Genomic DNA, 16611 nt, shown 5'->3' on the forward strand with positions numbered 1-16611 from the left:
GGATGACGGCAGTACGAAACAATGCACCTGGCATTTTCGGGGATGTGTGGTCCAAAAAAGGGTGGTAGGGAAGTAAATTTCAGAAGGGAGCACGCACTGAATGTCACTGCGGTGATGTATTGCGAGGAGTAGAGAAATAGTCTATCCCCCTTTTGATACTAATGGAAATTCCCCGAATTTTCCGCGTCAAGATCTTTTCCCAGTCTCCGACTTATCCCAGTAGGAATGACAGTGAGACTAAATGCATATTTTGAAAAAGCATTAATGTATATATCTTCATTAAAAAAATCTATTTACAAAGGAGTTTTGTTCATCTCTTCTGATTTTTTTAGCGTTTGAAGAGAAATAAGAGATCCTATGAAACGGTAAGAATTGTGAAATAATATAACGCCCATTGGTAACTTACCATCAGTCGATAGTTCATTGATGGATGCTGCAAATGACAGCTAAGAGTGCGCTAATTTAACGTCAACAGTGCAAGGTCACTCATTGTTAGTGGTGCCTGTGATGTTGTTGGTGTTGAACTGTTTATCAATTCTCCTCCCGTCAAATTCAGGATGAAGATGACAGTGGACATTTTGAAGGTACTATTTTTCCTGAATCTAGTCAATTTCCAATGGGTGTCAGGGTACTACCCTGTTGTTATAATACATGGGGTGCTCACAGGTAGCGATAGCATGGAGGTCATCAGCAATCGCATACAGGAGGTAGGTTATCTATTATCTTCTGTAACTGAGAATGTCATTGACTTTTAATTTAAAAAATTCCATTACAAAGTCTTTAGAAGTTTGAAGTTTTGTTATTCACTTGCGCTTTTTTTGTGGTTCGCAATAATCCTAATCTTCGTGGGAAACAAAGAACTTGGGTTGTTTGACCTTTTTCTTTGACAACTTCATAAGATAATTCATCATATTATTAAAAAAAAAAAATTTTTCATCGATTTGGATTAATTGTATTGATTGTTCATTTTACTTCGCAGATGCATCCTGGAACGGAGGTTTATAACACCCCGCGATACGCGGGGTGGAGCAGCTTAGAGCCCATGTGGCGGCAGATCGAGGAAATTGGCGAGGATGTGATGGCTATTGCAGCCGCATTTCCGGAGGGTATCAATCTCCTCGGTTACAGCCAGGGAGGATTGATAGCACGAGCTATTCTCCAGAGATTCCCCGATCACAACGTCAGGAACTTCATTTCCTTGAGCTCACCACAAGCTGGAGAGTTCGGAAGTATGTTCAATCATGGACTCTAGACAAGTTGTCAAGCATCCATCAATTGAAAATCCAAATAGATTACTTTCATACTCCTTTTCTATATTTTTTTTCAGCAAAGTTTCTGCATTTGTTTTTCCCGGATTTAGTATGTGAAACAGCTTATGAACTGTTCTACTCGAAAATTGGACAACACACTAGTGTTGGGAATTACTGGAATGATCCGTATCATCAGGTGAGATTAATTCAATATATGAATTTATATTCACCGAGAAATTATTTAATTTTCCGAAAACAAGTTAATGATTCTACAGACGACAACACTTTTTCTGTTCAGGAATTATATTTCCGATATAGCAAATTTCTGCCTCTTGTCAATGGCGAGGAAAAATCCCAGAACAGTACTCAGTTTAAAAATGGCCTCACCAAGTTGAATAAAATGATACTGATCGGAGGTCCCGACGACGGTGTGATAACGCCGTGGCAAAGTAGTCAATTTGGTTATTTCGATAGCAACAATACTGTTCTGGACATGAGAGACAGAGCTATCTACAAGACCGACGCAATTGGCCTGAAAACACTAGATAAGGCTAAAAAAATGATAACTTATACTGTGCCGGGAATCCCCCACTTCATGTGGCACAAGAACGAAACCATTGCTGATCTTTATATTATACCCTATTTAGACTAAACCATGAATCCATTAATAGCTCAATTCGATCAAAATTGTAAATAAACAATTTCACGGATAAAGGAATACAGAATGCTTGACATCGTAGGTATTTCGGCTGAGATTCGTACGATCGGACGTTTCGCCAAATCATTCGCGTCATTTTTATAAGCGCGTAAAAGCATTTAATTATTTACCACTCCACCCCCGAAGGCTAGATACGGCTTAGAATGGATCTCGAAGGTCACAAGATTACTCCGAATCATTTAGTGACTAATATGATTTCATTCAATTCAAAAAATAGTTGTTTTTATGTACGAATTTCAAGCTAACTATCTACGATCTCAGAATTTTCGCTGTTTCTTGTACTTCCGTGGGACGAAACGAAAGACTGATCGATGGAAGTGCCCATGACCATTTGTGATCAAATCTTTGAATTTTGTACTACGCAAAAAATACCCAACTGATGATTCTAAACAAACAATTAGATTTTTGTGTAATTAAAGAATAAATTACGTGAAATCTTCACATTGTTTTTCCTTTTTCATTTCCAACTTCAATATTTTATTGGTGCAACTATCTCCTCCTGATAACAAATAGAAATTTCTTCGCCGAGGACTAACACTCATCCTCGGCTTCTGTGCACACAACCAGACAGTAAATTATAGGGAAAGAAAGAAAAAAAAATCTACTCATCTCTATCATCAGATATCCATATCGATCGTGATCTGTACATCGATCTTGCTTTTTCGTCCGCCTCCAAATATGCCCCCAATTCGCCCCACATCACCGATCTGATAAAGTCGATCAAACTTGTCGACAAGACGATGGAAACCATTGAAAGCCGAAGTAACAGCCCCTGCAGAGGTGTCAGAGCTCGTATATTTATTATCCTGAGTCAGAGTGACTCCTTGTTGAATGACAATGACATCAGGAGTCTCATCCTGTGGTCCCGGAGTACTCAAGCCGGCTATTCCTACGTCTAGAGGACTCTCAGATCTTTGATAGTCCTCAGGTCTGGCTGTACTCAAATGAGTCATGTCCGGAGCAGGAGAACTCTTGCTCAGCTGATAATTGTCAACATCGGGTGCCTCAACACTGTCTATCCACATGACTTCATCCATTTTTCCAGCCATATAATTCCCATCGACCGGATCATCCCCGACAACGATAGCTTGACCTACCATCTGGCCTCCGGTTGATATCACCTGCATCTTTCCCTCATCATCCATCACTTGCAAGACGCCACTCATTTCACTCGTCTGAAGACTCGATCCTGAAGAGCCCTCAGCAACTGCGAGGACCTTGTCAACTTGATTGCCTTGATAACTCGCTTTCACATCACCATTATCAAAAACTCCATGTACCTCGTCGATTTTATTGACCCCCATGGCAACCCCTCGTTCTCCATCATCAATCACTACACTTTTCCCAGCCTGATTGATCTTATGCACCTCATCAATACCGTCAGCAGTAGAAGTACCAAACAACTCGTCAACGTTATTCAGATCAAAGTTGGCTGTCATCACCCCATCAGTGACCGTAAGCGAATGATCCCTTCCGTTTCCTTGATAACCTTCAACGTTACCGTCTTGATCTTTGAATCCGTAGATATTATTCATGTCATTGGTGTTCAACGAAACTCCCAGGTCACCGTCTTTCACATTGATATTATGGGCAGTGTCGTCGATCAGCAGAATATCTTTATTTCCACTCGAATCCGTTGAATCATAACGACCATTGGTCCTGCCCACCCCGACTGACGCCTGAACATCTTTATTGCTGATGCTCATGGTCTTCTGAGTATCATCCAGAGCAAGAGCTTCGGTAACTTCGTCTGCATAACCGAACCCTGTGAGACTGGACTCTTCGGTCTCTTTCTCAACACCTTGATTATTACGGACGAGATTATGCTGGCCGATATTGTTGAGTTGATAGAATGATTCAACATCGTCAGAGGTCGCTGTAGAGTTGGATTGTCATTTAATATAGAGACGCAGTCGATGGTGGGAAATAATTTCTGATTATAAATTAATCTGGCTAATTACTCACCTGCCATATACACCATATCTGTTTCACTCTGTCCATTCACCTCAAGCCTCTCTTTATTCTCAACTTGATGAAGAGCTCGATCGTCAGCTACGATGAAGGTGTGGTCAACGCCATCGGGAGTCGATATCTGTTCTCCTGTATTCGAGTTACTCTTGCCGATCATCTCCATTTCTCCCTTCGAGTTACCCACCGCGAAGACTGTGTCCGTCTCTTCTCTCGCGTAGACGTCGTTTACACCACTCGGGTCTTGGCCCTGGGCGTAGTCGTGAACTTCGTTCACCTGGGTCACAGCCTCCTCGCCACCGTGTTTGACTCCGTATGTTTGATTGACTTCGTCAATAACTTCGTCAGCTGATGGGGATGTCTTTGATGTGAAGCTCCGATCGATCTGGTTCAGGATTTCGCTGTCGCCGGTGGTTATCACAGACTTGTCGGTGTTGGAGACTGTATGGGTCTGTTCAACGTCCGGGCGGGGGGTGGACATCGCGTGTATCAAGAGAGGTGAATCCTTGACGTCCGGTTTCACGTCTTGATGGCTGGTCAAGGGATTACTCGTTGATTTCTCATTTTGGGGAAGCACTGCTGCTGCTGAGAGCTGCACTGATATGACTGCCAGGGTGGTGGTCAAGATCGGTAAGTACATCTTCACTGGGGTTCTAGGAGAAGAGATTTTTAGGCACTTGGGCAAAACTGGAGGTATAACGGAGACAGTTTGCTATTGACGTTTACTGGCAATACCAAATGATAGTGAGTTAGTCACCTAATTCGTACCCACTGGGTATTTCTGTTATCATAATTGTTCGTGGGGTCGGACGGGCATTCAAAACGCTGCGCGATTGTAGAAATGTGGAATTTCTAGAGACCCGTAGGTGAACCTAGCAACTGTTCTATTTATATGCAGACATTAGTGCTAATATCGATTGTATTAGCCAACAATTTTTCAATTTTTTAATTTTCAATAGTTAGATCATTTGTTAAGTACATGTTCACATAAGAAATACGCAAATGCCAACATATAATTATTTTAAATTCTCATTATTCGAGAACTTTGATAATTGACATGACTCTTTCACACATCCATTCATATGAATTTTTATTGATTAATAGACATTGTTGTAATTTTTATTCTTCAGTTTCTAAACAATACTCTCTCCCCCCGTAAATTTCGTAATTAATTCCAGCATCCACGTCGGTCGTTCTTTAATAAGAAGTCCTCCAGAATTCTGCACCTTCACCGCCTCCAGCTTCCCAACCCTCTTGACATACCCTGCTACCTCGCCACCCACCAACCACTGCGTGACAGTTGCTCGCCTCAGATCATCCTTCCCAGTCCAATTCAGCTTCATCAAAGACCTTTCGATATCAATAGCAGACGCCACCATATCCAGCTCTCCATTGACAATCAGAACCCGGTAATTCTCCAGAAGAATAGCGAAGACATTTTCAAGTGGGCGCGTCATCTCCGCTTTCAGGAGCTCTTTCACTCGATCCGAATTCACAACGAAGGTTCTGTTACCAGCATGAATGGCCTGCCTTATCTCGTCCTTTTCCATCATTTGGGAGAGCACTTCTGGGTCATTCGTTTCGGAAGGTTCCTCTGGTTTCTCATCACTAAATAACGGAGGAAGATCAGCAATGAATTTGGTGGTCTCCCTGGCCATTAAAAATAGGTCATCCAAGTCCATTGCTTTCGGTTTATCCACGAGATCCTTCATCTTCCTCTCATACTTCAAGAATTTCGAGATAGTTTTGAAATTCACCAAGTCGTACGGTCGAAATATATGAGACGGCGGAGGTTGCACAGCCCTTGTGGACCCTCCGGCTTTATCCACTGCCTCCAACGAACCACTGAAGATAGCGAGACCCTTCAGATTCATCGGATTGTTCAAAACAGTAGGATTCAACGCGTGAATCGTGTATCCCAAACTAGCTGCGAATTTTCCACCGAATGATTCCCCAGCGATATACAAATCGTTGGCTTGGAACTCAGGAAACAGTTGAAAAAATTGGACAAGGGCTTGGTACAGGTACAGGCCCACAGACAGTTGATTGTCTGCGTAACCGTCCTCGTGATTAGTAAAACTGAAGCCGGTTCCTACCGGGCTGTCGATGTACAGCATGTTCAGGGGACCGACCCAGGTATTCTCACGACTTTCCAGAGTTTGGTCCTTCATGAGGCGGAAGGGACCGTTCTCCGAGAAAAGACCGAGGAGGGAACTCTCGCCTGGACCTCCTTGAAGCCAAATGACTATTGGAGCAGTTTTTGAGATCATCTAGAATTTTTGTTTCGATCGTCAATGGAAGCAATCGCCGATTTCCACAAAATGATCGCGAAAAAGATTCTCTAGCATTTCTATCCTTTTCAAAATCCCCCAAATCAAGGTAAATTGTATAAAGGGGTACTGCGAAGGGTTGTCTCCGATATCGAGAAATATATAGTTCAAAATCCTCTGTATACTAAAATCGAGAATAATGATATTGATTTATTATTTACCTCAGCGGGAAAAAACCAGAAGAACAAATTGGAATTGTACTCCTTATTAACCGTGATAAATCCACTATAGCTGACGACATCCCTTAGCCCTTCATATTCGACAATCGACTTTCTTCTTGCATCATCAATATTGCCACTCTCAATCAGCGGAGTTAAGAAAAGAGGATGAAGATCGTTCTCCTCTTCGATCTTTTCATTTTCACGTTCAGACGTGATGTCGAGATTGTAACCACTGTAATAGACAGTGGCAATGATGGACGCAAGGACAAGGCTCGTGAGAACGGTAAAACCCATTTTCAAACAATACACGGCTGACGGTTTTACTCAGCGTTTCTGAGCTTCGTATTTCGCGAGAATGCCGCCCGTGAATTGATAAGGCGTTGGCGACTTATCGCCGAATCGCCTCAGCAGTAAAACATCGCCTTATGCTTAGTCAACGATCTATTAGACTAGACATAAACATGAATAAATGAATGAATTTAAGAAGCATTATCGGTGCTTACTCGGAATAAAAAAATTGCGTAAAAATTCAAAACGAAACAGAACAAAAATTTTCTCTTCGCATAAAAATTATCGGCTCAGTGAACATTGAAAAACGATACTTCTGAGAACTGAAAAGTTTATCCAGTAATAAAGGATAGGAAAGGAAAAGTTATCGCAATGGTGAAAAAGTGTCCAACTTTGAGAGTCAGAAAATAGGATTAACCGGAGCACATGTCCCTTAATTAATCTTTTATTCTCCCAAAATTCTGTAGTATAAAATATGGCTAATAACGAGCTTTCTTGAGGTATGAAAAATATTTTCAAATCATTGGAATTGAGCTATACTTACTGTATTATGAGTTTTGGGAAATTAATGTCGACCAATAGAATACCATGTTCGTAGAGAGCATGATTTGGATGGCAAAATATTCCGTTGGTAAGATAAAGATACGTAGAAATTTTTGTTATTATCGGACAGAGAATAATGTCGTCTCTCAGTTGGAAAAAAAATTAATCTTGAGTACGTGTGGTCTTCCCTGGCCATAGTGACTTTGGAATGTTCACATTTTGTTTAAAATCTCTGGACAAGTTGAAACTCTCGATTTTTTTTCCGTGCGTAAATCTACTGATTAGATCATAGGCCCACTTGGGTTGATCGGCAGGTACCATATGCCCAGCATTTCTCACCAGAACCTCACTCAAGTTCCCCACAGTCTTTACGTAGCCAGCAATCTCCCCATCGACCATCCACGTTTTCCTCACGGCCTTTTTGTAAGCCTCCGCCCCAACCCACTTAAGGTTCCTCAGGTAATTTTCAGTCAGTGGATAAGCAACAATAATATCCAGCTGTCCATTATAAATCAAAACCCGATAATGCTCGGCAAGAATAGCGACTTTGTCAGCCTCTGACCTGGTGATGTCATTCTTCAGATGATTCTCGACCTCGTTGGCTTCGAACTGAAAGCTGCAGTTGCCCACGTGAATGGCTTTCCTGACGTCCGGCATCTGAATCCACTCCGAAATCCAGTCAGCTTCCTCACTATCATGAGTCTTGAGATAATTGAAATAGAAATTGAAACCAGTCAAATTCTCGAAGAGACTGGGGCCTGAGTTCAGATCGCCATCGATCATCTCATTGAATACTTGAAAGGCTTCGTCGTATTTGCTCTGATTGATGAAGTCCATTCCCCGTTTTTGATATGCGTGGAACAGCTCAAGCCCATTAAAATCAATCAGGCCGAGTTGATAAAGATAATCCCCATAGTTAAGCTGATTGATCGGATCGGTCAATCCATTGCCAATAGCTAGACCTAAACATAAAATATGGAAGCTGAGTGACAGAAATTCAGTAGCGGAGTGGGAAAAATCACGATAACTTGACTTATGTCTCAGTCGGATTCTCGAGTAATATCTCCGAATCTAAAGCAGATAGTGGACTTTTTGTAGGGACATTTGTTGTAGTACATAATTCAATCTATAAAAAAGTTAGAATAAAAATTTTTCTATCTTCCTCAGATTCGAAGATATTAATTAAAAACTGTTTGAAAGAGTTAGGAGTGACTCGCCTCAATTCCCTACTTCATTATGTAATTATTCAAAATAAAAATATTACGAACCCTTCAAGTTGATCTTCACCGGGGAGGTAGATTTCTTCGTGTGAATAGCATACGACACTGCTGGCACGTACTTTCCAGCATAGGATTCGCCAGTAACAAAGAAATCATTCTTCTGAAGCTCTGGGAAGAGCTGGAAGAATTGCACCAAAGCTCTGTGCAAGTTCTCCCCAACTTGGGTCTCGTTATTGGCGTACCCTTCGGAGTGCTCCGTGAAGCTGTAGCCGGTGCCCACTGGGTTATCTATGTACAGGACATGGTGATTCTGGCTCCAGCGGAATTCGCGCTTAGCCAGGGTTTTATTCTTGGTTACGATGAATGGACCGTTCTCAGTGAAAAGTCCGAAAAGGGAAGTTGCTCCTGGACCGCCCTGCAGCCAGAGGACTACTGGAGCAGTTTTCGGATTCATCTGTAATTCAATTAAGACAATTTGTTGTACAGAATGTTCCAATTTATCTCAGCCGTGTGTGAACAATTGTTTTCTCCAACTAAAAGTACGCCTAAGATTTTCGTTAATTAATTAATTACCTCAGCTGGGAAGAACCAGAAGAACATATTGGAATTAAATTTCTTATCAACAGTCAAATATCCCGAATAACTTTGAACATCAGCCATCTGTTTATGCTGCACAGCAGCGATTTTTCTCGCCTCATTAATTTTTCCACTTTCAATGTAAGGTGTAAGAAACAATGGATTTCCAACATCTTCGCTAGCCCTCAAAGGGTAGCCCTTCATTTTCGGATAAACATTTGTAAATGCCTGACTATTTTCCGCTGTGAAAAGTATCAAAAAGACACTGATAAAAACACTGATTGTCCACTCCATAATTCGAATCCTCAGAATTTTCCGAATGTTTTAGCTGAACGGAGTTCCAAGCACACGTAGTTGGCTGTTATGTGTCAGAAATGCGCACTAGCCGATGCTATTTACACACTTTCCGCGATGATTATTAATCGCGGGTGAAAATAACCAGACACTTGTCTAGATTACGCCCATTGGGAGCGGGTTGCGTCCTGTATATTACAAACATGGATTTTGATTTGATTACTGTTTTCTTGCAGTGTCAGCCAAAGGCAGCAGAGGATAGACACCCCAGTAGTACTCGTGGCGCCCCGTTTCCCGTGGGGTGAAACTACCTCAGTAACGTGAGTGCCTGGCGTCACTCAAACCCCCAGAACTGAGCCTCTACTTTAATCTATCCTCTTTGGCTCTACCCGTCCATTTAATTTTGACGTGACAACGTCTTAAATTAGGTTGCGGCTGGGAGTCACTTATGAAAAAGTGTAACGCCCGGTAACGTTACGATGAGTCACCGAACGAGAGAGAGGCCCGCCGAATGCCTTGCGTCTCTCTCCCACTCAACTATGATCGGTCTCAAATAGGAGTTAGTTAAGTTTAAGTTTACATGTACAATGTTTTAGTAAACAAAATATATTTCTATAGTTAAAATTTGTGCAATTCTTATTTTCATTCAATTCCTTGTTCCTATTGTGCAATTTAATTATATTCATATCAATAAATATTTTTGTTTACAGTTTTTGTGGTTATCGTAACATTCTCTCTCTGTCTTTCTCTCTCGCAAAAGCTGATCACCCATCAGATGGCCTACGATCGCCTTACTTTTGAATTTGACAGTTGCAAACGCCGATTTTCTCACGCTACACTTACTGTAATGCAACAAGTGCATTTCAATACCTACAATCGCCAAACAATTTCTATCGTAAAAATTCTCATATTTAAACCCAAAGAACAACGATAGCATTCGCAAAATCCGAAGTTTCATTAGCATCAGCAGACACTTTAATCATCTCAACATATCCAGGTAAATAAAAATCAACATTGGTGTCATTCTTATTTAACCCCTTTCAAGCATGGATCACAAAACACCCTTGAATGCTCTTCCTCAAAATTCCTGTCAGCTTAATCGATAAGGGAAAATAAATTGCTTTCAATACTACAGAACCCATTTAGAGGTTAAACACATCATTATCGAGCTCACCCACATCATGATTGTCCCTGACCATCCCACAAATAAATATTTATCCGTCCCCCCTTATGTTAATGATCATAAGCCACTCATGTGTGCGTAGCGTAAGAAGAAAGAGAATTCATGATCGTCAAGATTAACGATAAATTATTCAATGGAGCATTGTTAAACATTTAAAGAGATGTCATAAATTTGAGCAAAATATTGTTGTAATTGCGATTGCATTAACCCATCAATTGCCAAATATTTAATTTATGCATTTATGTTGATCGAAGAATCGAAAAAAAATTAATTAATTATCAATCAGTGTCATTGATACTCACATCGTCTATCTTGCATCATTCCAGCACCCATTACGTCACAGCCTACAAGATGAACGACTCATTCCTAGAAGATTTAGGTCTAGTGGAACAGAAGGGAGGATCTACGGTCCGCGATGCAGAACGATACATAACAACTCGCCGTTCGGAGTCACCCAAAGTTGATTTTAGCGTTGAGTTTGAGCGCGAGATCATGCGAAAGCAGGCGAAGTTCTCGGCTTCTCCAGGGCTTCCAAAAGGGTCAACTGGGGTTCTGGAGATGTCAGAGGCAAAACAACAGTCTCCCAGATCGACAGATCCTCAAAAGCCCTCAGGAAAACGTCTGAGTGATCCAAAGCTTAAGAAGCCCATAAAAGAATTGAAAATCATAACACCTCCGTCAAAGCCCAAGCATCCTGAGAAAAAAATTAAACCAGTGGAGGCAAAGTTGAAGCAAGTAGAGAATCTCGATAAATTAGAGGACCTGAAGGTGATTCAGGGATTCAAAACACGGGGGAAACGGCTGGGTGGTACGAAAGAGAGCAACAGACTGTCGGATGGATCCTCCAAGGAGAATAGTAGACCCTCTGATTCTTCTGGGGACAGTGGCCAGATGGAAATCCTCAAGGAACGTCGCAGAGGAGCCGACACACCTGGGAAGAAATCTGAGCCTGTTGATAATGCATCATTGACCATGTTGAATGCCATCAAGGAGATTGTCAGCACTTACACAAAGGTGGAGAGTAGTAAAGTCATGAGGATGATGCAGGATCTCTACATAAACTCCCAATCCAACATGATCAAGCAGTTGATGCTCGTAACTGATGACTTGAGGGAGCTGAATCTCAGTGAGGGCTCGCCTAGGTTCCAAGCACTCGTTCGGGAGAATAATCAGCTGCTGGAGAATGTGGCATTTCTCAGGAGTCGGGTCGATGAACTACAGAAAACGGCGGAGGACTTTGATAGGCTGAAGCAGGAGAATCTTGTGCTGAGAACGAGGATCAGGGATCTAGAGCAGAAGTGAGGAGTTTGAGGTGTAAAAAGTTCTACGCCATGTTGATATTTTAAGTGCAGGGGAGTTTTGTACTAAATTTTGTATTTTTATGATTATTCATTTATTAAAGTTTTGCATTACCCGAAATTGGTGGTGTGTGTTTTTGAGTGCAGGAATATTTGGAGAGTGAATTGTGCCCACTAATTGGTTCTAGATGAATCGTTCAAACGTTGGATATTTTTCATCTCACATGAGCTGCTCACCGAAGTTAGAATTAACGACAGTTTGGTAATAAATTCAGAATTTTCATCATTAATCGCTCCTTAAAGTTTCTCATTTATTCAAAATTGATATTGAGGCGATTTTTTTTTGTATTTACAAAGATTCGATGAATGACCTGATGATTGTGGGTCAATGAAAGCCATTGATGTTATAATTTTCACCACAGTCATTATAAATATATAAAAATGAACACAAAATTAACAGAGTTTGTGATATTTTTGGCAGTATCACGTGGCTCTATTCTAGAAACAGTTCAGCCATCGCGATTCCTGTGAATGAACTTAGGAATTAAAACATGCTATAACAATAATGAATAATTCATATATTTTAATTTAAATGGCGCAGAGAAGTTCAATAATTTGATTGAAATCAATTTATTGAACTTGAATGACTTTTTAAATGTACTTACGTACTAGGTGTTGAGGCACAATGATGAACGATAACTAACGAGAGGCAAAACTTAAATCTAGACGTGTGTTAAAATTTTTTCAAATTTTCATGGACGATTTCCCAAACTACTGTCGTTGTCATTTATGTCTGGTGATTGATGATCAGCGGTGTGAGCTGTTCACATTTGGCCACGCATTTAACTGTTCCAAGTGCTTAACTCCATTCAACTCAATAATTCATATTCTTAAACATTTCACTACTAAATAAAGAATTGAACGTTCAGCAGACTTTTGATGAGTCTCAATAAGCGACTTAGAATTACAGAAGACAAAATCAGCCATCGAGTGACTAGAGATTTGCTCTCAGCATTTGATTGATAACTTACAGTAAAATGATAAAATGCAATTTTGAACTTCCATTACTTACTAATTCATCCCTTAAACAAATAATTCTATTTAAAAAATGCCAAACGATTTTCTAAGACTTTCCTCAAAACACTTACAGATGCAACAAACCAGTTTAAAAAATCATTAATCTTTCCTGTTATTCCCATTTCAAGATCCATCAGTCTCGCTGACTGGTCGACATTTCGAGAAGAAATTTCTCAACGGAGAAAATATCGGTTCATTTAGCATTGAATGTACCCAATCAATTGAGTAATTAATCTCCTTATCAATGCCCCACTCTAGGGATCCCTCAACCTATCTCGTTCCTCTCTCTCCTCATCCTCCTCTTCGTCCTCGTCCCCCTCCTCCCTCGCCCCTGCCCCAGGCTCGGGAGGCCTGGTCCACCTGATAAGTGTCTCAGGACTCCTATAAAGGAAGATCAATTTGGCAAAGAGATCCTCCTCCAAGCTGAGATCCCCACTCTCCCTCACCAAATAAATATCCAAACAAAGTCTAAGAATTCTGTCCACATAGGGCATATCATCAAACATGATTTTGGGCGCCATTTCACTGACAGCCCTCCTCATAATTTGACTGACCACAATGACAGCTGTGGTGTACAATCCCAAAATTCCAAATCCACTGATAAAACTCAACCCCTCCGGGAAAGCCTTATCATTGAACAGAAACATGAACGTATAATTGCAGTCATTCAACGGAATCAGCTTCAACAGGTTCATGTACAGCGGATCATCGCAGTTCTCATCCACAACCCACCACTGTCCACTCTGACTCCCAGTAGTAGTTGATAAATGGAGAGTTGCATTTCTGTAAAGATAATCCTTTCCATTCGTTCCCTCATTATCATCAAATCCTGGGAACATGGGAATTCTCATCAGCTGCGGTACCTCAGCAGTGATTCTGTTCGTGACTTTTAAAAACTTCGGGAAGACATTTCTCACTGGAATGGATACATTGGCTACATTCGGTGGAGGATCAGGCCCCAGCAGCTCAGCCAGATTCTTTCTGAGGGGATTGAACTCTCCATTAATCCAGGCTGGAATCTTGATATTCCTCGGGGTCGATGTAACCCCAGTGGAATCCTTAACATCAGTTTTTCTGGATACAGTCCATTCTATATGAAACATCAGAGTGGCATTGGATTCCAGCTCCAGTCTGAGCCGCTCCTTGTCCGGTGGAGAAATTGCCCACAATTTTTTCGACGACCTACTAAGCCTGACAGCAGCTACATCAGTAGCTTCATAATTCTCCAAAAAAGTTGCTGCAGATCTGCTCTTGGAGTACACACTTTTTAAAGTTTTGAAGTCAGCCTCGGAGTATGCGAAGATGGAGGTATCCTGAGCTGACATGGTGTAAATAGGCTCGTAGGAGCCAATTCTGATGCTCAGAGAGGCCTCGTAAGGGAGGTTGGACACCCCGACAGTACCTCCAAGAGCGAATAGCAGGAGAGGAAACCATATGAGTCCTATTATGAGAAAGAGTGCGCCCCCTCCCACCATGTACTTGCTCATTTGTTGCTTCTTGACTCCTCGAGGCTGTGGGAAATCTGTCTCTACCCCCCTCATGCACTTGATCTGATAAATAGACGCGAAGATGTCCTCCATCTTGAACCAGTCCATGATGGTCATGGATGTGTCTGTCCAGATCCAGTCCATCACAGCTCGAAGTTCAAACAAAAAAGGAACGAACATGAAGACTTTGAAGAGAGCGTAGTTGATGATACTGTACTTTTTGCAAAGAAAATTGCCGAGAATTCTGGTTGGATATCCCAGTCGGAGTTGGTAAGCTGCAAGAAGTAGATAGAAACACTTCACCATGTACCAGATCTGTGGTGGCAGTCGATCATTGAATTGTCTTTCAGTTATACTGGGAAGCATGAAGAACATCCAGACGTGAACACCGAAGATGAGGAAATACTGGAAGACCAGCTTTCCTAAGATCGATTTACGAAGGTAGAGAGCTCTGTCAACGACGATGAGAGCGAACTGAAGCAATAGCATTAGAAGGAAGGGCATGGGGACTCGGTTCTCCTGGAAGTAGGCAGCCACACCACCGTCACCCTGTTGTGTTCCAAAGGATGAAAAACCGAAGATGATGAGGAGAAAGTTGAAGAAGTCGCAGAGGAACATGTAGGCGTAGACATTGGTCTTTTCCTTGCCGTCGGAGCTTAGAATATTGGCGAAGAAGTTTTGAGCTGGTTCAAGATACTTCAGAGCTGTAGCATTTACTGCTGTCGAGAATGCATCGGTACAGACAGGGACTTCTTCCCCTTTTACTGCCACGAATGCCTCGTTGGAGGCTGTAGAGGTCTGAGGGACTTGATCCTGACCTGATGTAGATTGTTGGTTCAGTTGGTCTTCAGAGGTCGTGTCTTCGGGGGGATCAGAAGGTTGTTGCTCTCGAGTCTGTTTATCCTGGTCTTCATTCACCCAGTGGAATCTGATTGGATCTTGACCGTTGTTATCAGTTGAACTTTGAGTGGTAGCTAAAGTCAACTTCGAGGGAATGATCTTCCTGGCTACGTAGGAGGTCGTCCATTGGCCCAAGGACTTCAGCATGAAACGGTGGAAGAAGACCATCAGCAAGAGAAGAAGGTCCCACAGGGCGTAATTCGGTGTCTTCTCCACTCCCATTATCCTTGGAGCCCACAGAGGATGGTTTGAAGAGACAATGCGATTCCAGGGAATGAGGTCCAATTGGAAAATGCACTTCACAATAACAATGGCCTCGGTGTACGCGATTATGGTCACCCAGAAGGTTTTCGATGGTCGAGGGATCGTCAGGGAACCCCAGAAGAAGACCATGAGGGGGAGGGGAATAGAGAGAACTGAGGCGTTCTTGATCTGGTGGAGGAAGATCATAAAGTAGCACATGAAGGTTGAGTGTGCTAGGATGCCGAACCAGATCGAGGCTAGAAGTTGAATTATTGGTGGTTGGTCCATCTCGGAGAGCTCTGGTTGTTCCTCCTCTGTCTGAGGGGTCTGCTGAATTCGAGTGAGGATCGAGCTGTGGAGAGTTATGGGGATTAATAACTGGTGTTTATGGGGTGGAAGGATTTTCAGACACTCAGACGTCAAGAATGTTTTTGAATTCAACAGGAAAGTGGCTTTTTCAATTGCAATTCTCTGTGTTTTACGAATTTTTATGAGAAATCTTAAATTTAATGAATTTGAATTCTCAAAAACGATAAACTATTTTAGGAGAACTTACCCTGTACCAAAATAAAAATCATGTATTCAAAATTTTTTTATGAAATCGAATAAACTGTGCCTAACGACTGCAAATTTTCTGTCGATTTTCAAATTTTTTACCACTTCACTACTGAGTCATAATGACAACGTCTTTGTTGACATTCCACAAGCATAAGAATCGTAAAAATCAATCGAAATAAACGATCGAGTGATTGAGGACGAAACAATATAAAATGTAACAAGTGCAGACGAAAAATAATACAGTGAGAGGCGTGCAGATAAGCAAACTGTGGAGTAAAACTTCTTTTCTTGGAGGGAAATTGTCGAAATAATTTTGAAACAATCAATTTTGTAGGATAACCGGTACCTGGAGGAGGAACCGTCCAATCCTCGCTCCAAACTTGGGGCCAGGATTCGGATGTGGGGCAGTGTCAGCAAGCTCTCCTTCCTAGTGATAAAACAATACCATTTTCTCTAATTCAGTTATACGCCAAAAATCATACCATTAGTCCTGCGATAATTCCAAAGTTTTAGTTAA

At 41.6% G+C, this 16611-nt stretch overlaps 7 protein-coding genes across 23 annotated transcripts in view; 2 read left to right on the top strand and 5 right to left on the bottom strand.

Moving 5' to 3' along the window:
* The window catches only part of LOC135162509 (zinc finger protein Gfi-1b-like), a 40744-nt gene extending 40199 nt beyond the window's left edge, over positions 1-545 (bottom strand). Inside the window, exon 1 of one of the 2 annotated variants that reach the window (XM_064121087.1) lies at positions 407-545. The gene's annotated coding sequence lies outside the window, so the exon portion shown is untranslated. The remainder of the gene's footprint in view (positions 1-406) is intronic. The other variant, XM_064121088.1, reaches the window with a different exon arrangement.
* LOC135162528 (lysosomal thioesterase PPT2 homolog) lies at positions 477-2409 on the top strand. 2 transcript variants are annotated; one of them, XM_064121123.1, is made up of 5 exons: positions 477-584; positions 667-707; positions 980-1229; positions 1328-1446; positions 1549-2409. In XM_064121123.1, the coding sequence occupies exons 2-5, from the start codon at positions 678-680 to the stop codon at positions 1900-1902; spliced, it is 753 nt and encodes a 250-aa protein (XP_063977193.1). In that variant the 5' UTR covers positions 477-584; positions 667-677; the 3' UTR covers positions 1903-2409. The 2 variants fall into 2 exon arrangements, with proteins under 2 accessions (XP_063977193.1, XP_063977192.1); XM_064121122.1 differs by having other exon boundaries at positions 558-707.
* A 2-nt stretch (positions 2410-2411) lies between these two features.
* LOC135162503 (uncharacterized) lies at positions 2412-4860 on the bottom strand. The gene is made up of 2 exons (XM_064121079.1): positions 3934-4860; positions 2412-3844 (listed from the first exon to the last, which is right to left on the bottom strand). The coding sequence occupies exons 1-2, from the start codon at positions 4574-4576 to the stop codon at positions 2586-2588; spliced, it is 1902 nt and encodes a 633-aa protein (XP_063977149.1). The 5' UTR covers positions 4577-4860; the 3' UTR covers positions 2412-2585.
* Positions 4861-5009: 149 nt separating this feature from the next.
* LOC135162510 (venom serine carboxypeptidase-like) lies at positions 5010-7007 on the bottom strand. The gene is made up of 2 exons (XM_064121089.1): positions 6428-7007; positions 5010-6206 (listed from the first exon to the last, which is right to left on the bottom strand). The coding sequence occupies exons 1-2, from the start codon at positions 6719-6721 to the stop codon at positions 5070-5072; spliced, it is 1431 nt and encodes a 476-aa protein (XP_063977159.1). The 5' UTR covers positions 6722-7007; the 3' UTR covers positions 5010-5069.
* A 137-nt stretch (positions 7008-7144) lies between these two features.
* On the bottom strand, positions 7145-9559 carry LOC135162508 (venom serine carboxypeptidase-like). The gene is made up of 3 exons (XM_064121084.1): positions 9052-9559; positions 8527-8932; positions 7145-8220 (listed from the first exon to the last, which is right to left on the bottom strand). Exons 1-3 carry the CDS (start codon positions 9346-9348, stop codon positions 7421-7423), a joined length of 1503 nt encoding a protein of 500 aa, XP_063977154.1. The 5' UTR covers positions 9349-9559; the 3' UTR covers positions 7145-7420.
* Positions 9560-10882: 1323 nt separating this feature from the next.
* On the top strand, positions 10883-11950 carry LOC135162527 (uncharacterized). Its single transcript, XM_064121121.1, has one exon. The coding sequence runs from the start codon at positions 10883-10885 to the stop codon at positions 11831-11833; it is 951 nt and encodes a 316-aa protein (XP_063977191.1). The 3' UTR covers positions 11834-11950.
* A 156-nt stretch (positions 11951-12106) lies between these two features.
* Piezo (piezo) overlaps positions 12107-16611 on the bottom strand; it is a 34630-nt gene continuing 30125 nt past the window's right edge. For all 15 annotated transcript variants that reach the window (XM_064121012.1, XM_064121026.1, XM_064121025.1 and 12 more), the window contains one exon: positions 12107-15888. In XM_064121012.1, the coding sequence (XP_063977082.1) occupies positions 13161-15888 (2728 nt within the window). In that variant the 3' untranslated portion in view covers positions 12107-13160. The remainder of the gene's footprint in view (positions 15889-16611) is intronic.

The sequence above is a fragment of the Diachasmimorpha longicaudata genome, chromosome 5, assembly GCF_034640455.1.
Source record: "Diachasmimorpha longicaudata isolate KC_UGA_2023 chromosome 5, iyDiaLong2, whole genome shotgun sequence".
NCBI lineage: Eukaryota > Metazoa > Arthropoda > Insecta > Hymenoptera > Braconidae > Diachasmimorpha > Diachasmimorpha longicaudata.